General features: G+C 40.9%; 2 protein-coding genes across 5 annotated transcripts in view; both read left to right on the top strand.

Annotated features, from left to right (window-relative positions):
* The first annotated feature begins 12,036 nt into the window (after positions 1 to 12,036).
* atp5mc3b (ATP synthase membrane subunit c locus 3b) lies at positions 12,037 to 14,755 on the top strand. 2 transcript variants are annotated; one of them, XM_029668901.2, is made up of 5 exons: positions 12,037 to 12,097; positions 12,327 to 12,409; positions 13,264 to 13,341; positions 13,620 to 13,810; positions 14,207 to 14,755. In XM_029668901.2, the coding sequence occupies exons 2-5, from the start codon at positions 12,371 to 12,373 to the stop codon at positions 14,319 to 14,321; spliced, it is 423 nt and encodes a 140-aa protein (XP_029524761.1). In that variant the 5' UTR covers positions 12,037 to 12,097; positions 12,327 to 12,370; the 3' UTR covers positions 14,322 to 14,755. The 2 variants fall into 2 exon arrangements, with proteins under 2 accessions (XP_029524761.1, XP_029524766.1); XM_029668906.2 differs by having other exon boundaries at positions 12,055 to 12,097; positions 12,319 to 12,409.
* Positions 14,756 to 16,374: 1,619 nt separating this feature from the next.
* The window catches only part of LOC115134678 (N-chimaerin-like), a 28,149-nt gene continuing 21,336 nt past the window's right edge, over positions 16,375 to 23,187 (top strand). Inside the window, exons 1-4 of one of the 3 annotated variants that reach the window (XM_029668873.2) lie at positions 16,375 to 16,546; positions 16,762 to 16,833; positions 18,199 to 18,237; positions 18,324 to 18,379. In XM_029668873.2, coding sequence (XP_029524733.2) covers positions 16,815 to 16,833; positions 18,199 to 18,237; positions 18,324 to 18,379 — 114 coding nt within the window. In that variant the 5' untranslated portion in view covers positions 16,375 to 16,546; positions 16,762 to 16,814. Of the gene's footprint in view, positions 16,600 to 16,761; positions 16,834 to 18,198; positions 18,238 to 18,323; positions 18,380 to 19,369; positions 19,490 to 23,187 lie in introns of those variants that run through there. The other 2 variants (XM_029668880.2, XM_029668887.2) reach the window with 2 other exon arrangements.

Genomic DNA, 23,187 nt, shown 5'->3' with positions numbered 1-23,187 from the left:
TCTCCTCTCCCGGTGTAGATAAGATGTCCCGTAAGGAACACAGCATTCTATCCAGTCTGACGATAGCTTCATTCGTTTCTACCAAGGAACAGACAGTCTTTGTTCTAATTCTTGATTATAATTACACACATTATATTCAGTATTATGATTATAATAAGATTCATACATCCATACAGTAACGTAATAGTATTCTGTTTAGTCATAGTTCTGATTCAAATGTATACATAATTTAGTCATTATTGATAAAAATCCCTTAACACCTCTCAACAAGGAGGAAGCCACTGCTCCAAAACCGACATAAAAAAGCCAGACTAAAGTTTGCAACTGCACATGGGGACAAATATCGTACTTTTTGGAGAAATGTCCTCTGGTCTGATGAAACAAAAATAGAACTGTTTGGCAATAATGACCATCGTTATGTTTGGAGGAAAAAGGGGGAAGGCTTGCAAGCCGAAGAACACCATGCCAACTGTGAAGCACGGGGGTGGCAGCATCATGTTGTGGGGGTGCTTTGCTACAGGAGGGACTGGTGCACTTCACAATATAGATGGCATCATGAGGATGGAAAATTATGTGGATATATTGAAACAACATCTCAAGACACTCAAGACATTCCAGTCAGGAAGTTAAGCTTGGTCGTAAATGGGTCTTCCAAATGGACAAGGACCCCAAGCATACTTCCAAAGTTGTGGCAAAATGGCTTAAGGACAACAAAGTCAAGGTATTGGAGTGGTCATCACAAAGCCCTTTTGCGAGCAGAACTAAAAAATCATGTGCGAGCAAGGAGGCCTAGAAACATGACTTAGTTACACCAGCTCTGTCCCGAGGAATAGGCCATAATTCACCCAATTTATTGTGGGAAGCTTGTGGAAGGCTACCCAAAATGTTTGACCCAAGTTAAACAATTTAAAGGCAATGCTACCAAATACTAATTGAGTGTATGTAAACTTCTGACACACTGGGAATGTGATGAAAGAAATAAAAGCTGAAATAATTCATTCTCTCTACTATTATTCTAAGACAGGGAATTTGTACTTGGATTATATGCCAGGAATTGTGAAAAACTGAGTTTAAATGTATGTATGTAAACTTTCGACTTCAACTGTGTGTATATATATATATATCATACTCATACTCACATCAGCTATGGAGAGCGTGATTACACAGCTGTCAGGAACAGCTGATGCTCTCATGCATACTTCAGTGTTACTTGCCTCGATGCGCGCATAGAAGTAATTTAGTTCATCTGGTAGGCTTATGTTTCCCTGCATTGAAGTTCCCGGCTCTGGATGAGCATTTTCTTGTTTGGTTATGGCCTAATCAGGAGTAGGCCTAGTGGTATTCTATAAATGCATGTAGCAATGGTAACCACACTGATAGAAAATAGAACGTAAGGGGTACATACAACATTTCTCACTAATCCAAACTAACAGTAGAGCTGTAGGCTAGCAAACAACACTGTGACTTTACGTATCTTAACGTATCTTAAATCTGCAAAATTTGGATTTTCTGAAATTGAGGCCACAAATGCTCAAATCAAATCTTTAATAATATCACTGTAGTAAATTATTTGTAATCATTTTTTCACAATGTTATTTCCCCATTTAAACTGAATAAAACCTTGTGATACTTCGGATTTAGACTCACCAAACTATTAATGGAATCCTCAAATGTATGACATACTAAAAGGGTGAGATTAGCTAATAATTTTCTTTAATATAGACCCCTCCCCCGATAAGTTTCCCACTGGGGAGAATGCTCAAGGTCCTTGTATGCCTTTGTAATCAGTTATTTTTAAGGTGGTAACACCAATTGCATAAAACTGAGACATACATTATACTACTAAAATGTTTTGTATTTTAATATCCTTTGAAGTATATATGGTATAGATCAATAAAAACAATCAATCACCTAACCAAACCTACATGTAAATATTACCTTAATCAATCACCCCAACTACACTGTACTCATTATTTTTATTTTATTGTGTTACTATTTTATTTTTAATCTATTTGTTAATTTTGTTACGTTTTAACTCCGTTATTGGGAAAGGGATCGTAAGTAAGCGTTTCACAGTAAAGTCTACACTTGTTGCATTTGGTGCATGTGACAAATACAATTTTATTTTATTTTGTTTTGATAGGCTGTGTTGATTGAAAAGCAATTTATGTAAGAATGCCTTTTTATCAAAAACGAAAAATGTAAAGTATTCCTGCAAAATTATTTTCTATCTACAAATGTAACTTTCTGGAATTTGCCGGTGCAGACATACTGCAGCCCACAGGACCTCCGTCAGTGTGACTTTATTGCTCTCCTCTGAGTCAGAGTTAGGGCGTAGCTGCAGACTGAACCAGTAAAAGCATCCAATTCCAATCACTGTCACATAAGACAAATATAATACATGTTTAAAAACCAAGCAACCTCATTTCCATGAATGTGCAAAATGAAATTAGCGATTTATCAAATCACTGTTATAGATTCCTTACAAATCATCGTAGAGTATGATGAAGGTCCTAAATCCTCCCATTTACAGTTTATCTCCAAACAGACGTTGGCACCTCCCCATCTGTCTGTTTATGAAACATGTGCAATACCAGTCAAAAGTTTGGACACACTTACTCATTCAAGGGTTTTTTCTTTCTTTCTTTGTTTACAAATTTCTACATTGTAGAATAATGGTGATGACATCAAAACTATGAAATAACACAAATGGAATCATGTAGTAACCAAAGAAGTGTGAAACAAATCAAAATATATTTTATATTTTATATCCTTCAAAGTAGCCACCCTTTACCTCATATGTTATTGTGTGTGTGTGTGTGTGTGTGTCTGTGCCAATGTTTGTGTTTCTTCACAGTCCCCGCTGTTCCATAAGGTGTTTTTTAAATGTTTTTTAAATAAAATTTTACTGCTTGTGTCAGTTACTTGATGTCCACGTAGTTATGGCTCTATGTAGTACTGTGTGCCTCCCATAGTCTGTTTGGACTTGGGAACTGTGAAGAGACCTCTGGTGACATGTTTTGTGGGGTATGCATGGGTGTCCGAGCTGTGTGCCAGTAGTTTAGACAGACAGCTCGGTACATTCAACATGTCAATACCTCTCATAGATAAAAGTAGTGATGAAGTCAATCTCTCCTCCACTTTCAGCCAGGAGAGATTGACATGCATATTATTAATATTAGCTCTCTGTGTACATCCAAGGGCCAGCCGTGCTGCCCTGTTCTGAGCCAATTGCAATTTTCCTTTTTTTTATGGCATTGACACGACTGAACAGTAGTCAAGGTGAGCCAAAACTAAGGCCTGTAGGACCTGCCTTGTTGATAATGTTGTTAAGAAGGCAGAGCATCGCTTTATAATAGACAGACTTCTTCCCATCTCAGCTACTACTGCATCAATATGTTTTGACCATGACAGTTTACAATCTAGGGTTACTCCAAGTAGTTTAGTCATCTCAACATGCTCAATTTACACATGATTTATTACAAGATTTAGTTGATGTTAAGGTTTTAGTGGGTGTTTTGTTCAAAATACAATGCTTTTAGTTTTAGAAATATTTAGGGCTAACTTATTCCTTGCCACCCATTCTGAAACTAACTGCAGCTCCTTGTTGAGTGTTGCAGTCATTTCAGTCGCAGTAGTAGCTGACTTGTATAGTGTTGAGTCATCCGCATACATACAGTTGAAGTTGGAAGTTTCCATACACCTTAGACCAACACATTTAAACACAGTTTTTCACAATTCCTGACATTTAATCCTCGTAAAAATTCCCTGTCTCAGGTCAGTTAGGAACACCACTTTATTTTAAGATAGTGAAATGTCAGAATAATATCAAATCAAATGTATTTATATAGACCTTCGTACATCAGCTGATATCTCAAAGTGCTGTACAGAAACCAAGCCTAAAACCCCAAACAGCAAGCAATGCAGGTGTAGAAGCACGGTGGCTAGGAAAAACTCCCTAGAAAGGCCAAAACCTAGGAAGAAACCTAGATAGGAACCAGGCTATGTGGGGTGGCCAGTCCTCTTCTGGCTGTGCCGGGTGGAGATTATAACAGAACATGGTCAAAATGTTAAAATGTTCATAAATGACCAGCATGGTCAAATAATAATAATCACAGGCAGAACAGTTGAAATTGGAGCAGCAGCACGGCCAGGTGGACTGGGGACAGCAAGGAGTCATCATGTCAGGTAGTCCTGAGGCATGGTCCTAGGGCTCAGGTCCTCCGAGAGAGAAAGAAAGAGAGAAAGAGAGAGAGAATTAGAGAGAGCATACTTAAATTCACACAGGACACCGGATAGGACAGGAGAAGTACTCCAGATATAAGAAACTGACCCTAGCTCCCCGACACATAAACTACTGCAGCATAAATACTGGAGGCTGAGACAGGAGGGGTCTAATATTAATAATAGTAGAGAGATGTCATGCCCTGACCATAGAGAGCCTGTTATTCTCTATGTTGGTTAGGTCGGAGTGTGACTAGGGTGGGTCATCTAGGTAATTATATATCTATGTTGGCCTAGTATGATTCCCAATCAGAGGCAGCTGTTTATCGTTGTCTCTGATTGGGGATCATATTTAGGCAGCCATTTCCCCTTTTTGTGCTTTGTGGGATCTTGACTATGTTTGTGTGTAGTTGCTTGCACTGCATGTAGCTTCATGTTTCGTTTATTCGCTTTACTGTTTTTGTGCTTTAAGTTTCTCTTCTAAGTAAAAGGATGGAAACATACCACGCTGCATCTTGGTCCACTCATTTCAACGAGCGTGACAGAAGATCCCACCACAAACGTACCAAGCAGCGCGGCCAGGAGGAGAAAACATCCTGGACATGGGAGGAGATATTGGCAGGAGACGAAAGCCTTTCATGGAAGCAGATGCAGGAGGCAGCAAAGGAGGATCAATCGCGACTCCGAAGTTCACGACCACGACGGAAGCCTGAGAGGCAACCCCGAATGTTTTTGGGAGGGAGCACACGGGTTGGTCAGCGAAGCCGAGGTGCGAGTCTTAAAGCGAGCAATATTGGGATAGACTGAGCGAGGAGTATTGTGAGAGAGTTGAGGGGAGTGATGAGGTAGAGTGGATGTTTTGGTGTCTGGAGCAAGACAGTCGCTGTGAGGAGCATGGGACCAGCACCAAGTTTTGCGGAGATACGCAATGTGTCTCCAGTGCGCATCCACAGCCCGGTGCATTCTGTGCCAGCTCCTCGCACTTGCCGTGCGAAAGTGAGCATCCAGCCAGGATGAGTGGTGCTGTCTCAGCGTTCCTGGTCTCCAGTACGCCTCCTCGGTCCAGGATATCCTGCGCCGGCTCTACGCAACGTGTCGCCAGTGCGCCTTCACAGCCCAGTACGTCCTGTGCCAGCGCCCCACACTTGCCGGGACGCGTTGTGCCAGCTCTACGCTCCCGACCTCCAGTGTGCCTCCACGGCCCAGTATATCCTGCGCCGGCCATGCATACTGTGTCTCCAGTGCGCCTTCACAGCCCAGTGCGTCCTGTGCCTACTCCCCACACTCGCCCTGAGGTGCGTGTCATCAGCCCGGTGCCACCTGTTCCGGTCCCACGCATCAGGCCTCCAGTGCGTCTCCACAGTCCAGTACGTCCTGTGACTCCTCCCCGCACTCCTTCTGAGGTGCATGTCATCAGCCCGGTACCACCTGTACCAGTCCCGCGCATCAGGCCTCCAGTATGCCTCCACAGTCCAGAGCTTCCGGCGACAGTTCCTAGTACAAAACTTCCGGCGACAGTTCCCAGTCCAGAGCTTCCGGCGACAGTTCCCAGTCCAGAGCTTCCGGCGACATTTCACAGTCCCGAACCTCCAACGACGGTCCGCGGTCCAGAACCTCTAACGACGGTCCGCTGCTCGGAACCTTCCTGAGATGGTCTGCGTTCCGGAACCTCCTGAGGCGGTCTGCACTCCGGAACCTCCATTGACGGTCCGCAGTCCGGAGCCTCCAGCGACGGTCGGCGGTCCGGAACATCCTGAGAGGGACCGTGGTCCGGAGCTTCCAGCGACGGTCGGCGTTCCGGAGTCTCCAGCAACGGTATGCGGTCCGGAGCCTCCAGCTGTTGTTTTGGATTGATTTGCACTTCTCACACCAAAGGATGTTCATCTCTAGGAGACAGAACACGTCTCCTTCCTGAGCGGTATGATGGCTGCGTGGTCCCATGGTGTTTATACTTGCATACTATTGTTTGTATAGGTGACCTTCAGGCGTTTGGAAATTGATCCCAAGGATGAACCAGACTTGTGGAGGTATACAATTTTTTTTCTGAGGTCTTGATTTCTTTTGATTTTCCTATGATGTCAAGCAAATAGGCACTGAGTTTGAAGGTAGGCCTTGAAATACATCCACAGGTACACCTCCAATTGACTCAAATTATGTCAATTAGCCTATCAGAAGCTTCTAAAGCCATGACATCATTTTTTGGGAATTTTCCAAGCTGTTTAAAGCACAGTCAACTTAGTGTATGTAAACTTCTGACCCACTGGAATTGTGATAGAGTGAATTATAAGTCAAATAATCTGTCTGCAAACAACTGTTGGAAAAATTACTTGTGTCATGCACAAAGTAAATGTCCTAACTGACTTGCCAAAACTATAGTTTGTTAACAAGAAAGTTGTGGAGTTGTTGAAAAATGAGTTTTAATGACTCCAACCTAACTCTATGTAAACTTCCGACTCCAACTGTAGACACTCACGCTTTACTCAAAGCCAGTGTCATGTCGTTCATAAAAAAAATTAAAAGCAAGGGGCCTAAATAGCTACCTAGGGATTTCTTAATTTTAACTGGATTATATTTGATAGGCTTCCACCCTCTGTGTTCTGTTAGACAAGTAACTCTTTATCCACATTATAGCAGGGGATGTAAATCCATAACACGTACGTTTTTCCAGCAGCAGACTATGATCTACAGTGAGTTGTCATAATGCTGCATCAAATGTACATTTTCCTTGTGGCGTTTGCGGACACTATGTAATTTATGTCCCCCTAATTGCCCTGAATAACTCTGTTGATCCTGCTACTATTGTATGCAGTAATCAGGAGCGTATGAATCAGAGTTACACCATTAGCAATGAGGTGGCGTGCCCTAGTAGGAAGAGCACTTTGTGCATTTCACCCTGCACTATCAGCTCCAATATAAATAGCATGAGCAAGTCTACTTCTGATAAGCTTCCCAGTAAAGCATTAAAAACAATCAAGAGTCCCAGAAAAGTGCTAAAATAGACCATATTAACATATGCAGCCTGAGAAACAAAGTCCATGAAGTCAATAACTTGCTTGTAACAGATTACTTTCATATTCTGACAATCTTTGAAATTCACTTAGATAATACCTTTGATGATACAGTGGTAGCAATACATGGTTATACATGGCAAAACATGGTTTATATAAAGAACCACATTCCTTTAAAGCTTAGAGACGATCTAATGTTAAATACTATTTAGGTAATATGGCTACATATTAATCTGCCTCACCTAAAGCCCCTTCTTTTGGGAAGCTGCTATAGACCACCAAGTGCTAACAGTCAGTATCTGGATAATATGTATGAAATGCTTGATCATGTATGTGATATCAACAGCGAAGTATATTTTCTGGGTGATTTAAATATTGACTGGCTCTCATCAAGCTGCCCACTCAAGAAAAAAATGTAAAACTGTAACCAGTGTCTGCAACCTGGTTCAGGTTTTAGATCAACCAGGGTAGTTACAAACAGCACAGGAAGGAAATCATCAATATGTATTGATCACATCTTTACTAATGCTGCAGAAATTTGCTTTAAAGCATTATCCAAATCCATTGGATGTAGTGATCACAATATAATTGCCATATCTAGGAAAACTTAGCTTCCAAGGGCTGGGCCTAATATAATGTATAAGAGGTCATACAATACGTTTTGTAGTGATTCATATGTAAATAGTATTTGCTGGTCTGTGGTGTGTAATGAGGAGCAACCAGACGCTACACTTGACTCATTTATGAAATTGCTTATTCCAGTTACTAATAAGCACTCACCCATTAAGAAAATTACTGTAAAAACTGTTAAATCCCCTTGGATTGATGAGGAATTGAAAAATTGTATGATTGAGAGGGATGAGGCAAAAGGTATGGCACATAAATCTGGCAGACCAATTGATTGGCAAATGTACTGCAAATTAAGAAATCATGTGACTAAGCTAAATAAAAACAAAAAGAAACTATACTATGAAACAACGATAAATTATATAAAGAATGATAGTAAAGAGCTTTGGCGCACCTTAAATTACATTTTGGGAAAAATGCCATCTCGGCTCCATCATTCATCGAATCAGATGATGGCTCATTTGTCACAAAACAAATTGATATTGCCAGCTACTTTAATTACTTTTTCATTGGCAAGTTTAGCAAATTTAGGGATGACATGCCAGCAACAAACGCTGACACTACACATCCAAGTGTATCTGACCAAATTATGAAAGACAAGAATTGTAGTTATGAATTCTGTAAAGTTAGTGTGGAAGAGGTGAAACAATGATTGTTGTCTATCAAAACACCTGGGTGACAGAGGATAATAGCAGGTGATATTGCCACTCCTTTTTGCCACATCTTACATTTAAGCCAACTAGAAAGTGTATGCCCTCAGGCCTGGAAGGAAGCTAAAGTCAGTCCTCTACCCAAGAATAGTAAAGCCCCCTTTACTGGCTCAAACAGCCAATCAATCAGTCTGTTATCAACCCAAAAAATGGTGTTTGACCAGATAGAATGCTATTTAACAAAAAACAAATTGACAACAGACTTTCAGCACACATGTAGGAAAGGATACTCAACAAGCACATCACTTACACAAATGATTGATGATTGGCTGAGAGAAATTTATGATACAATTATTGTGGGGGCTGTCTTGTAGACTTCAGTGCAGCTTTTGACATTATCGATCATAGTCTACTGCTGGAAAAACTTGATGTGTTATGGCTTTACATGCCCTGCTATAATGTGGATAAAGAGTTACTTGTCTAACAGAACTCAGAGGGTGTTCTTCAATGGAAGCATCTCAAACATAAACCAGGTAGAATCAGGAATTCCCCAGGGTAGCTGTTTAGGCCCCTTGCTTTTTTCAATGTTTACTAATGACATTTCACTGTCTTTGAGCAAGGCCAGTGTGTCTATGTATGCAGATAACTCAACACTATACACGTCAGCTACTACAGCGACTGAAATGACTGCAACACTTAACAAAGAGCTGCAGTTAGTTTCGGGATAGGTAGCAAAGAATAAGTTAGTCCTAAATATTTCCAAAACTAAAAGCATTGTATTTGGGACAAATCATTCACTAAACCCTAAACCTCAACTACATCTCGTAATGAATAATGTGGAAATTGAGCAAGTTGAGGTGACTAAACTGCCTGGAGTAACCCTGGATTGTAAACTATCATGGTCAAAACATATTGATACAACAGTAGCTAAGATGGGGTGAAGTCTGTCCATAATAAAGTGTTGCTCTGCCTTCTTAACAACACTATCAACTAGGCAGGTCCTACAGGTCCTAATTTTGTTCACACCTAGACTACTGTTCAGTCGTGTGGTCAAGTGCCACAAAGAGTGACTTGGGAAAATTACAGTTGGCTCAGAACAGGGCAGCATGGCTGGCCCTTAAAGGTACACGGAGAGCTAACATTAATGCCATGCATGTCTATCTCTCATGGCTCAAAGTGGAAGAGAGATTGATTTCATCATTACTTGTTTTTGTAAGAGGTGTTGACAAGCTGAATGTACTGAGCTGTCTGTTTAAAATACTAGCACACAGCTTGGACACCCATGCATGCCCATCAAGACATGCCACCAGTGGTCTCTTCACAGTTCCAAAGTCCAGAACAAACTATGGGAGGCTCACAGTACTACATAGAGCCATGACTACATTGAACTCTATTCCACACCAGGTAACTGATGCAAGCAGTAGAATCAGAGTTAAAAAGCAGGTAAAAATACACCTTATGGAAGAGTGGGGACTGTGAAGCAACACAAACATAGGCACAGACACATGCATACACACACATGATAACATACGCACTATACACACATGTACACATGGATTTTGCGTTGTAGATATGTGGTATTGGAGTAGGGGCCTGAGGGCACACACATTAATTCTGTAATTAATGTAGAGTAATTGTATCACTGCCTTAATTTTGAAGGACCCCAGGAAAATGAATGGGGACCCATAATAAATGCAAATACAATTACTGTATATTGTCCACATTTGTGAATTTCCAAGCATGTGTTTAGATATTTAAATGTCATATTGATGTGAAGAAAAGGTCAAGCACAATACATTAATGATACATCTCTCCAAGCCTTTTAATCAGCTTCAGACTGCCGTTATTTAAGAACCTTGGCGATGCAGTATAATATATTTATTTAAATGTTTCACTCAACCTTTATTTTACCTGGTAAGTTGACTGAGAACACATTCTGATTTACAGCAATGACCTAGGGAACAGTTACAGGGGAGAGGAAGGGGGATGAATGAGACAATTGGAAGCTGGGGATGATTAGGTGGCCATGATGGTATGAGGGTCAGATTGGGAATTTAGCTAGGCTACATCTACATGTCCTTGAAGACATAGGTAGAGACCCTGTCTATGAACCAATCATTGCATGTCTGTTCGCCCCTGTCATTCCCTCACATACCCAGAAAAACACACAAAGACAGATCTTTGAGGGAGGTAGGGCATGAAAATAGTAGTTCATCATTATTTTGCTCTCATCTCTAAAATACCATTAATTTAATGGACAAGGAATGTTAATCCAACTCTTTTTTTAAGCTGGTCATATGTTTTTGTGTATGTACAGTATATATGTGTGTGTGTGTGTGTGTGTGTGTGTGTGTGTGTGTGTGTGTGTGTGTGTGTGTGTGTGTGTGTGTGCATGTGTGCATGTGTGCATGTGTGCATGTGTGCATGTGTGTGTCTACACAGTGGCCCAATCTCAATTTTAATCATAAGATTACGGCCTTTAAAATCAACTCTGGACCTCGAAGCCAGTTCGACTGCATTTTTCCATTGTTCCACTCTAATCAGGGACTGATGTAGACCTGGGACACTAGGTGTGTGCAATTAATTATCAGGTATAACAGAAAACAAGCAGGCACTGGACCTCGTAGTGTAAGAGTTGAATACTATGCATTGCTACCACTGCCCTACTCCCTGTGCAGATTGGAGATCTGAAAGGACATGGCATAGGTATGGTAATAGCTCCACCTAGGCTTCAGATAGGCTAGTTGGATTTAATGCCATATTGCTAACACCTGTCAAACCTTCTCAGATCACTGAAGTGCACAGGGCGTTAAAGGTTGAGGTTTGACATTGGGATTGGGTCAGTATAGCTGGAATGATACCTTGCCTAGCTGCCACTACATCACACAGGTTTACACCACATCCCCCTCTGCTGGAGATGGATCATGTTGTATATTTACATTTACATTTAAGTCATTTAGCAGACGCTCTTATCCAGAGCGACTTACAAATTGGTGCATTCACTATATATGATCTGCTATAGTGTAAAACCAAACTCAATAAATAATGGTTTTATATATTTTTAAAAAATGTAATAGACAAGAGAACATTTGAAAAGGATGACACTGTCCATATATGAATACAACAAAAGGCTAAAGAACAGGAAAACTAGAATTCAAAATTATTTTGGGGTTAAAACAAATATGTGGGGTAAAACTGATACATACATTCACAGAGAATTTAAAAATAGCAGTTCAACATCATTGGTGAACAGTGTGGCACTCACACAAGTAGAAAGAAACCCTTTTGAGTGTGCCCTACTATCACCCTGCGTTTATGAGTTTATTATCACTAGTAGCTTGATTAAAATATGTCACATTGTCATTGAAACGAATACAATAGATATTTGATTGATAAATAGAAACATAGATGGTTGATAGGAACAATATTGAATACGCTGTGATTGTACTATTTTTCTTTCCAATATTCTAACAAAGGTGCTAGCTAAGGAATGAGGTCTGATGTCGTAAATCCCGTCATCCGGGAATATGATTAAATACGGTTTCGGGCATGCGCAGTTGTTCCTCAGCGCTTCGACCTCTGCAGCCGGTAAGTGAAGGGGAGGTAAATGGGGATCTACGCTGAAACATTTTAACAATCCATTTTCATCTTCTATCTAAAGTCTTTTTGATCCCACACCGACACATAATTTATGTGAATACAGTTGTTTTGCACATAACGTTAATCGTTTTCATGGATTCGCTGTATCTTTGAATTTGTAGTGAAATTATCATTGACCTTAGCGACTGTTCTCTCTTTTTTTTGTTGAGACAACCAGGTGATTCGTCTAGTTGATTTGATCAGTCAACACATTAAACTAATATGTACGCCTGTGCGAAGTTCGTCTCTACGCCTGCACTGGTGAGTTGTGAAAGTAATGATGCATATAAGTTGTCATAGCATAATGTTAACTAGGCAAGTTAGATGGGCCTGCTGAATTTATACTTATTTGTGACTTAGGAACTGCTGTAACGTTTCAGTGCATGCAATTGTGCACACTGAATTGTAAGTAACTTGGCTTGAAATGTAATTGAAATCAACGTAGCTAGCTAACCTTTAAAAATAATTATAATAATTGTTAAACTTGCTCTTAGAAAATAACGTTACCTCTTGTCACCTAAGCTAGGTTGCCAGCTTTAGCTATGCTTACGTTAGGTTGCTAACCATCGCTCGTTAGCTTTCGAATGAGCCAATGAGACTGTAATTTCAAGGTCATGCAGAAATAAAGCAGCAAAGACTGCTTTCATTTGGCTATGTGCATTTGCTACTAGTAATGTCAATCCTAGTTGTGCCCTTTGCCAGTTTGGCGTTTGGGTATTTTGGACCATGGCACTACATATTGATCCACTCCATAATGCCCTCTGAGTTGGTCGTCTAGGACATCTGCAAGGGCTGGTTCAGTAGAGGCAGATATTTGGAACTAAACACTGCAGTGCTTCCATGCATTTGTCATGTTTAACAGCACATTCTCCTCTGTGGGAGGGGGGCTCTGTAGCTTGCTAGTAGTATGTAGCAAGCTACTAGTTACTTGTTGTACTGCCCACATCTGACTTGTACAGTTGGTCAGTGGTGATGTACATATGATTTGGCCATGTGTCCCCTTGCGACTGTTAACAAATGTTATTTATTTTTGTAGTGGTGTGTTTATAATCAAGTTACAATAATGTTATGGAAGTTGCATCACTTAATGTATACAATTTTTTTTAAATGTGCAGGTCCGTGCTGGATCCAGGGCATTATACAGACCTCTCTCTGCGTCTGTGCTTTCCCGGCCGGATGTCAGAACTGGAGAGGTGAGTGTCTACCTGCCCCTTTTACCCCTTAGCGCCCTTACCCTGAGGAACAACATCAACTGATGCTACCTTTTAGTCTAGATTTGTTTCCTTTGGTAAAATGTTGCTGATAGAAATGATAAGGAAACAGCCCTCTGTTCTCTTCCAAATTTTATTGGACCCCTCTGCAATGATTTAAGTGTTGTCTTAATCATAAATGATTGTAATATTTATCTTCAAGCTGTTTTTATGATCAATTGGTTCATAATTTTTTGTGGTTTTTTATTTGTTGCTCCCAGGCTAGCACTGACTTTGTGCCACAGAGTGCCTTTTCTCAGGTAGCACTGCGGGGTTTCCAGACTAGTGCTGTGAGCAGAGACATTGACACAGCAGCCAAGTTCATCGGCGCTGGAGCTGCCACAGTTGGAGTGGCTGGTTCTGGTGCTGGAATCGGGACTGTGTTCGGCAGCCTTATCATCGGCTATGCAAGGTAAATATTGCCATTAGTAGATATTGGGGCGGCAGGGTAGCCTAGTGGTTAGCGCGTTGGACTAGTAACCGGAAGGTTCAAATCCCTGAGATGACAAGGTACAAATCTGTCATTCTGCCACCTGAACAGGCAGTTAACCCACTGTTCCTAGGCCGTCATTGAAAATAAGAAATTGTTCTAAACTGACTTGCCTAGTTAAATAAAGGTTAAAAAAAATTGTATATATTTTTTTTATCAATATGGTGCCCTACTTTATGCCCTTTATGTGAATCGTTGTTGATTTTTGTCAATTTTTTTACAATGTTTGTGAAAATGGTTAACAATCGCTATGGCTGCAAGTCTCTCCCACAGTTTTGATTCATGGCACTAGCAATTTGTTTTGTTTTTTCTCCCCAGGAACCCTTCCCTAAAGCAGCAGCTTTTCTCCTATGCTATCCTGGGATTTGCCCTGTCTGAAGCCATGGGTCTGTTCTGCTTGATGGTTGCTTTCCTGATCCTGTTTGCCATGTAAATAGGTCTACAGCAGATGGTGATCATGATTTTGAAACCACAGCTGTGGCTACCTATTTTACTCGAGCAACCCAAATTGTTCAGTGTTGGTCATAGAATTGTACATTTTCCAAGTTTTTGTTGAAGGCTGACAAAAGAAAAGGCATGTATTGTAAAAATGTAACCAATTACAGAATTAAATGCATGTATTTCACTTTAAAATGGTTTAGTTATTTTGTGTGTAGCCCCACTTCCCTGCAAAACATTTTCAAAGGAACACCAGATTTTGGATTAACAAATGCATTTCTCTAGTGTGTGCCCTTCAGCTCAAAACAAAGCATATAGGTATGTTAACTGCAGGTTGATTGCAATCAAGTGAGTTTAAGTACATTTTTACTGTACTTTTGGTTATCATATGCTTTTCTTAATTGTAATAAATACTGAAGTCATCTTTCACTGGTGTAATACAATGTCCTCTTTTGCTATTCCATGAAAAATTATCAACTTGACTCTGCTTTGCACTTATTTTTTAGAACAGCCATTTAATATATGTTAAAGTTGCCAATAGATGCTGATATTGGGTCAGTTTTGCGTTAGGACTGGGGAAGCTGATCTGAGCTCTTTACCTAGGGCAAACTTCACCCCAAAGCCATACATTTCACTTGATCTTGAATATATTTTAGATTTGGGGTGAGATTTAGTTCAGCTGTTGGATTACAATTGAATAGACACTTCCAATCTCTTGCATTTTGAGATTATAAACTTCATAGCGCTAAGTAAACATTTTGCTTGTCATGAGCAGATATTATTTATGGATACCGGTAGTTAAAACATTCATAGCAGAGATGATCTAACATTGGCTTTAATTTAATCTGCATGCTAAATTGAAACAGTTTGGGTCCATTGAATTTCACTTTCTATATTGAATACAAAACATGGAGTTTGGATCCTGTGCAGTGCCTGGGCTTTTGAATTGACCCTCCATTTCTCACACTATGCATTGCTTTGTAATAGTGGGATAGCCTTTGTTGGAGCATAGTTGATTTCGTGCTAATGCGAGGAGGATGCTTTAAGAGGGGGGAGGGAATAATGCAAGTGGTTGTATGTGAGTGGACAGTGCAGTGTGCCCCTAATGGCTTTGGACCTGTCTGATTCTGACCAATGACCCCCCCCCCCCCCCCTTTGCTGTGACCTTAATTCTTCATTCCTGTGAATGTTGCCTCCCACCGCTCAGCCCATTGACACTACCAAAAACAAACTGCTTCTGCTCCCATCCTGATTTTTAACTGTTTAATTACTTATGTGCTATGCATGTAATTACGCTATAGCTGCCAAGTACAGCCTACATGTGTAATAAATTACTACTATTATGGTGCCTGGCACAAGGCCTGGGCTTTATCTGGATGTGCTCCTTCTCATGACCCTACAAGATCAAGTTGGTAGCACACACACCTTCCATGATAGAATAGGTATTTTGTATTTCTATTTATTATAAATCCCCATTAGCTGCTGCCAAGGAAGCAGCTACTCTTCCCGGGGTCCAGCAAAATGAAGGCAGTTGTAAAAAATAAACATGCCAATACATTCACAACATATTAGGTATGGGCCGTCAGGCCCCTACTCTACTACCACATATCTACAACACACAATCCATGTGTACGTGTGTATGACTGGTGGCACAAGTAGTGGTCTTACCTTTGGACTGCAGGATTTATGAATCGTTAGCTCAAACATTGCCTGTACTATGCCTACTTGCAGAACCGAATTTGCAGTTAAGATTTCCATTTAGGATGTCCCAAAAAAACGAGAACGAAATTACAAGGACATCTCAACGGTATATTAATCTAATCAGATGTATGGATTCTCTCATCCTTCTAACATGGTGATTTAACTGGATTGCTGCTGCACCGGTCCATGCTTTCCGGGATCCTTGGGACTTCCCAAATTGAAATTTAAAATAGTTACGGGTAGGGACATCCTAAGGATCCCAGATAGCACCAACCCTGCCCCATCCTTTTCTGAGCAGCTTCACATGGTAACCATGGTAAAACTACGGCCTAAAATTGAGGCTGATGGTCACGTGATATCACAAGATGGCGACTTCGTTATAGAATATAGATACGGTGTTTATTGGGATCAATTATATTAGCTATATGCATGCATATGCAACCGGATATATTACATATTGGCTTTATCCTCACTGTAGATAAATGCATGTTTGCATCTACGCCTGTTCCCATTCCTTAGGTTTGTTTATTTTTGTCATGAAGTCGGCGGTACTACTAGCGGTGACTCACAGTGTGAGCAAACGCGTTAACTTAAGTGGCCAACGCTATCTAGCCTGGACTGGCTTTGTTATTGTAGTATAATTAGTATAAACACTTTACAGTTTTCAACATTTTTCCTAGTTGCTGAATGTTTTCTCGCAAAATAATATTTATTCACTGTATTCCCCTTATCAGCTTTCTAACGGCGGTGGAAATAGTCATATTGCGCATCAGTTATCGCACCAAGAATGGCTCTAAATGTCTTTGGTAAGTTAACTAACGTTAGCTAGCTAACTGTTCCTTTCTGTCAGTTTGATACCTCACTAGTTCCAATACCAGCTCTAACGCCAGTTTCCTAGTAATGCATGTGACAGATATGCAAATGTTTTGCTATAGAAATGTGATATGTGTTTGTCCATCTAGCCAGCATTCTTTTTGGCCTTGTCGGGAGGCCTGTAGAGTTTTTTCGCACCGTATAGAAACACCGTATTTTGCGTCATCCGATTTGTAGATACGATGTTCGATAGCTAACGCTAGCTAACTAACAGTTTATTTAAGTAATTGTCAACGTTCATGTATTATAGCGTTTTAAGCCATGTTAAAACCCCTTCATCACCAAAGGGTATCACAAGACTTTTCATGAGGTTGAGGTGGAATAGTAGACTACAGTCTATTGCCTTTTTTTGCATTAAACAAAAGACATGGACATATCTGTAACTGTTGAACTAGGAGAGGGAGAGAAAATACATACACAACGGTTAGGGGGCTGGAAATTACGTGCATTTCAAGTTTAAGATCGAGCTAACTTCCAGGCTGTGGGGGATGAGACTGGAAGCTCTGCTTTGGGACAGATATCCAGTGTATTCTGTCAGAACACACATGCCATAGTCCTTTCATGGTGTGATTGAAAGCACAGTCTGCAGTCCTATGTAGTGCAATAGCTATTTGAGGGTCAGAACATCCTTGTAGTAGCCTAAATGAAATCTTTGTCAGTATTAAGTAGTAGCTCTTTTTAAAGCTATCCTACATAATGGTGTCGACCCAAACTGCATGTGCTACGGTAGTGATATGGTTCAGTATAGAACAGTGGTATTTTTGTTGTTGTAAGGATATGTTGCTAAGAGTGGAGACAGAGCGACCATACCAACCATAGCGGATGTGTGAAAAGTAAAGTCCTCATAAAACAATTTGGCTTGGCACCATAATGTTTTAATGTATTGATGAACTTACTTCTCAAGTACAATAAGCTTAAGCTAATAACAATGTTAGATGTATTCTGAATTTGCATAAAATGCTAATTTTCCCACAGCATTAGTTTGGTATTGTTGATTAGGCTAGTTGCATAGTATCTTGCGTCTAGCCTAAAATGAGTGACCCTATATTATGCTTCAAGGCAATTCAGATGTGCTGAAGGCCCGCTAATGTAATCATTTGTTTGGGTTCAAAAATATCTTGTCTGTTACTGAATCTGTAGAAAATCTAATTTGTCAGGGTGGCTTTAATCAACACAGTTTAAGTGTAGTGTGTTAGAATGACCACCTGGAGGCACTGTCAATCAGGAAACAAAGATTTTTGGTAGTGTGTCAATGTTAAAGTTTTTTAAGACTTGAAATTATGTTCTTCTTTCCTCAGACCATGATGAATACAGGCCGCCAGTGTGGAAATCTTACCGTGAGTATAAATGTATTCTAAAGATGAAAATATTGTAGGGAGCACTGTAATCATGTTTTACTGACTGTGTTCTGTTTTTGCACAAGTGTATCAGCTCCAGCAGGAGGCACCACATCCACGGCGACTGACCTGCACCTCTGAGGTAATTGACTTGCTTTCAATAATTGACTTGCTTTCAATTTCTCATTGACTTGCTTTCAAAGAGAATAACAGATCTATAACTCACATTTCTATGTGAATTTGTTCGGGTCACCAAAAAGTTACATATTGCAGCTTTAGGTGCTAAATAAGTTGGGTGAATTTTGGCCCATTCCTCCCGACAGAGCTGGTGTAACTGAGTGAGCTTTGTAGGCCTCCTTGCTCGCACACTTTTTCAGTTCTGCCCATACATTTTCTATAGGATTGAGGTCAGGGCTTTGTGTTTGCCACTCCAATACTGTGACTTTGTTGTCCTTAAGCCATTTTGCCACAACTTTGGAAATATGCTTGGGGTCATTGTCCATTTGGAAGAAACCATTTGCAACCAAGCTTTTAACTTCCTGACTGATGTCCTGAGATGTTGCTTCAAAATATCCACATCATTTTCCTCCTCATGATGCCATCTATTTTGTGAAATGCACCAGTCCCTCCTGCAGCAAAGCACCCCCACAACATGATGCTGCCACCCCCGTGCTTCACGGTTGGGATGGTGTTCTTCGGCTTCCAAGCCTCACCCTTTTTCCTCCAAACATAACGATGGTCATTATGGCCAAACAGTTCTATTTTTGTTTCATCATTCCAGAGGACATTTCTCCAAAAAGTACAATCTCTGTCCCCATGTGCAGTTGCAAACCGTAGTCTTGCTTTTTTATGGAGGTTTTGGAGCAGTGGCTTCTTCCTTGCTGAGTGGCCTTTCAGGTTATGTCGATATAGTACTGTGGACATGGATATTTTTGTATCTGTGTCCTCCAGCATCTTCACAAGGTCCTTTGCTGTTGTTCTGGGATTGATTTGCACTTTTCTCACCAAAGTACGCTCATCTCTAGGAGACAGAACGCGTTTCCTTCCTGAGCGGTGTGACTGCTGCGTGGTCCCATGGTGTTTATACTTGTGTACAATTGTTTGCACAGATGAACGTGGTACCTTCAGGCGTTTGGAAATTGCTCCCAAGGATGAACCAGACTTGTGGAGGACTACAAATTTTTTTCTGAGGTCTTGGCTGATTTCTTTTGATTTTCCCATGATGTCAAGCAAAGAGGCACCGAGTCTGAAGGTAGGCTTTGAAATACATCCACAGGTACACTTCCAATTGACTCAAATTAGGTCAATTAGCCCGTCAAAGGCTTCTAAAGCCATGACATCCTTTTCTGGAATTTTACAAGCTTTTTAAAGGCACAGTCAAATTAGTGTATGTAAACTTCTGACCCACTGGAATTGTGATATAGTGAAATAATCTGTCCGTAAACAATTGTTGGAAAGGTTACTTGTGTCATGCAGAAAGTAGATGTTCTAGCCAACTTGCCAAAACTATAGTTTGCTAACAAGAAATTTGTGGTTGAACAAGTTTTAATGACTCCAACATAAGTGTATGTAAACGTCAGACTTCAACTGTGTGTATGTATATATGTATATATTACATTCAGTGAGGGGAAAAAGTATTTGATCCCCTGCTGATTTTGTACGTTCGCCCACTGACAGAAATTATCAGTCTATAATTTTAATCGTAGGTTTGTTTGGAACAGTGAGAGACAGAATAACAACAAAAAAATCCAGAAAAACGCATGTCAAAAATGTTGGAAATTGATTTGCATTTTAATGAGGGAAATAAGTATTTGACCCCTCTGCAAAACATGACTTAGTACTTGGTGGCAAAACCCTTGTTGGCAATCAGAGGTCAGACGTTTCTTGCAGTTGGCCACCAGGTTTGCACACATCTCATGAGGGATTTTGTCCCACTCCTCTGTGCAGATCTTCTCCAAGTCATTAAGGTTTCGAGGCTGATGTTTGGCAACTCGAACCTTCAGCTCCCTCCACAGATCTTCTATGGGATTAAGGTCTGGAGACTGGCTTTGCCACTCCAGGACTGTGCTTCTTCTTGTGCCACTCCTTTGTTGCCTTGGCCGTGTGTTTTGGTTTATTGTCATGCTGGAATACCTATCGACGACCCATTTTCAATGCCCTGGCTGAGGGAAGGAGGTTCTCACCCAAGATTTGACGGTACGTGGCCCCGTCCATTGTCCCTTTGATGCAGTGAAGTTGTACTGTCCCCTTAGCAGAAAAACACCCCCAAAGTATAATGTTTCCACCTCCATGTTTGACAGTGGGGATGGTGTTCTTGGCGTCATAGGCATCATTCCTCTTCCCCCAAACACGTTGAGTTGATGTCAAAGAGCTCCATTTTGGTCTCATCTGACCACAACACTTTCACCCAGTTGTCCTCTGAATCATTCAGATGTTCATTGGCAAACTTCAGACGGGCATGTATATGTGCTTTCTTGAGCAGGGGGACCTTGCGATAGGATTTCAGTCCTTCACGGTGTAGTGTGTTACCAATAGTTTTGGTGACTATGGTCCCAGCTGCCTTGAGATCATTGACAAGATCCTCCCGTGTAGTTCTGGGCTGATTCCTCACCGTTCTCATGATCATTGCAACTCCACGAGGTGAGATCTTGCATGGAGCCCCAGGCCGAGGGAGATTGACAGTTCTTTTGTGTTTCTTCCAACTGTTGTCACCTTCTCACCAAGCTGCTTGGCGATGGTCTTGTAGCCCATTCCAGCCTTGTGTCTACAATCTTGTCCCTGACATCCTTGGAGAGCTCTTTGGTCTTGGCCATGGTGGAGAGTTTGGAATCTGATTGATTGCTGCTGTGGACAGGTGTATTTTATACAGGTAACAAACTGAGATTAGGAGCACTCCCTTTAAGAGTTTGCTCCTAATCTCAGCTCGTTACCTGTATAAAAGACACCTGGGAGCCAGAAATCTTTCTGATTGAGAGGGGGTCAAATACTTATTTCCCTCATTAAAATGCAAATCAATTTATAACATTTTTGACATGAGTTTTTCTGGATTTTTGTTGTTATTCTGTCTCTCACTGTTCAAATAAGCCTACCATTTAAAATTATAGACTGATAATTTCTTTGTCATTGGGCAAATGTACAATATCAGCAGGAGATCAAATACTTTTTTCCCTATATATGCGTGTATATATATATATATATACACATTTTTTTTTCTTTAATATATTCAACTGGCTATGAAGTGAAATTAATATCTCTGCGGGGTCTCAACGTTTCTATGGGAATGTGACAACACTAACAGTGTGGTCAACGCCACAGAGAATCCAGTGCAGTTGTCCAGGCCTATACTACCTGAAATATCTACTAGAAATTCACATATCAAAATGTATTACTGTTGTGTTGCAGTTAGGGTTGGGAGGTATTCCTATTTTCAGAACATTTCTGTACAATACCAGGATATACGGTTTTACCGAACGTGCACACAAGGGGCGGCATGCATGCATATATATATTATATATACAGTGGGGCAAAAAAGTATTTAGTCAGCCACCAATTGTGCAAGTTCTCCCACTTAAAAAGATCAGAGACCTGTAATTTTCATCATAGGTACACTTCAACTATGACAGACAAAATGAGAAACAAAATCCAGAAAATCACATTTGTAGGATTTTTAATGAATTTATTTGCAAATTATGGTGGAAAATAAGTATTTGGTCACCTACAAACAAGTAAGATTTCTGGCTCTCACAGACTTGTAACTTCTTCTTTAAGAGGCTCCTCTGTCCTCCACTTGTTACCTGTATTAATGGCACCTGTTTGAACTTGTTATCAGTATAAAAGACACCTGTCCACAACCTTAAAACAGTCACACTCCAAACTCCACTATGGCCAAGACCAAAGAGCTGTCAAAGGACATCAGAAACAAAATTGTAGACCTGCACCAGGCTGGGAAGACTGAATCTGCAACAGGTAAGCAGCTTGGTTTGAAGAAATCAACTGTGGGAGCAATTATTAGGAAATGGAAGATATACAAGACCACTGATAATCTCCCTCGATTTGGGGCTCCACGCAAGATCTCACCCCGTGGGGTCAAAATGATCACAAGAACGGTGAGCAAAACTCCCAGAACCACACGGGGGGACCTAGTGAATGACCTGCAGAGAGCTGGGACCAAAGTAACAAAGCCTACCATCAGTAACACACTACGCCACCAGGGACTCAAATCCTGCAGTGCCAGACGTGTCCCCCTGCTTAAGCCAGTACATGTCCAGGCCCGTCTGAAGTTTACTGGAGAGCATTTGGATGATCCAGAAGATTGGGAGAATGTCATATGGTCAGATGAAACCAAAATATAACTTTTTGGTGGTAACTGAACTCGTTGTGTTTGGAGGACAAAGAATGCTGTGTTTCATCCAAAGAACACCATACCTACTGTGAAGCATGAAGGTGGAAACATCATGCTTTGGGGCTGTTTTTCTGTAAAAGGCCCAGGACGACTGATCCGTGTAAAGGAAAGAATGAATGGGGCCATGCATCGTGAGATTTTGAGTGAAAACCTCCTTCCATCAGCAGGGGCATTGAAGATGAAACGTGGCTGGGTCTTTCAGCATGACAATGATCCCAAACACACCGCCCGGGCAACGAAGGAGTGGCTTCGTAAGAAGCATTTCAAGGTCCTGGAGTGGCCTAGCCAGTCTCCAGATCTCAACCCCATAGAAAATCTTTGGAGGGAGTTGAAAGTCCGTGTTGCCCAGCAACAGCCCCAAAACATCACTGCTTTAGAGGAGATCTGCATGGCGGAATGGGCCAAAATACCAGCAACCGTGTGTGAACCTTGTGAAGACTTACAGAAAACGTTTGACCTCTGTCATTGCCAACAAAGGGTATATAACAAAGTATTGAGAAACTTTTGTTATTGACCAAATACTTATTTTCCACCATAATTTGCAAATA

The sequence above is a fragment of the Oncorhynchus nerka genome, linkage group LG2 (assembly GCF_034236695.1).
Source record: "Oncorhynchus nerka isolate Pitt River linkage group LG2, Oner_Uvic_2.0, whole genome shotgun sequence".
NCBI lineage: Eukaryota > Metazoa > Chordata > Actinopteri > Salmoniformes > Salmonidae > Oncorhynchus > Oncorhynchus nerka.
The sequence above is the reverse complement of the archived record's forward strand: the minus strand, read 5'-3'. Positions and strand labels throughout refer to the sequence as shown.

What these genes read in the sequence shown, in the direction of transcription:
- atp5mc3b (XM_029668901.2), top strand. Translation starts at nt 12,371, where the DNA reads ATGTACGCCTGTGCGAAGTTCGTCTCTACGCCTGCACTG. An exon ending in TCGTCTCTACGCCTGCACTG is followed by an intron (nt 12,410 to 13,263) that starts GTGAGTTGTGAA and finishes TTAAATGTGCAG; the next exon opens with GTCCGTGCTGGATCCAGGGC. An exon ending in CGGATGTCAGAACTGGAGAG is followed by an intron (nt 13,342 to 13,619) that starts GTGAGTGTCTAC and finishes TGTTGCTCCCAG; the next exon opens with GCTAGCACTGACTTTGTGCC.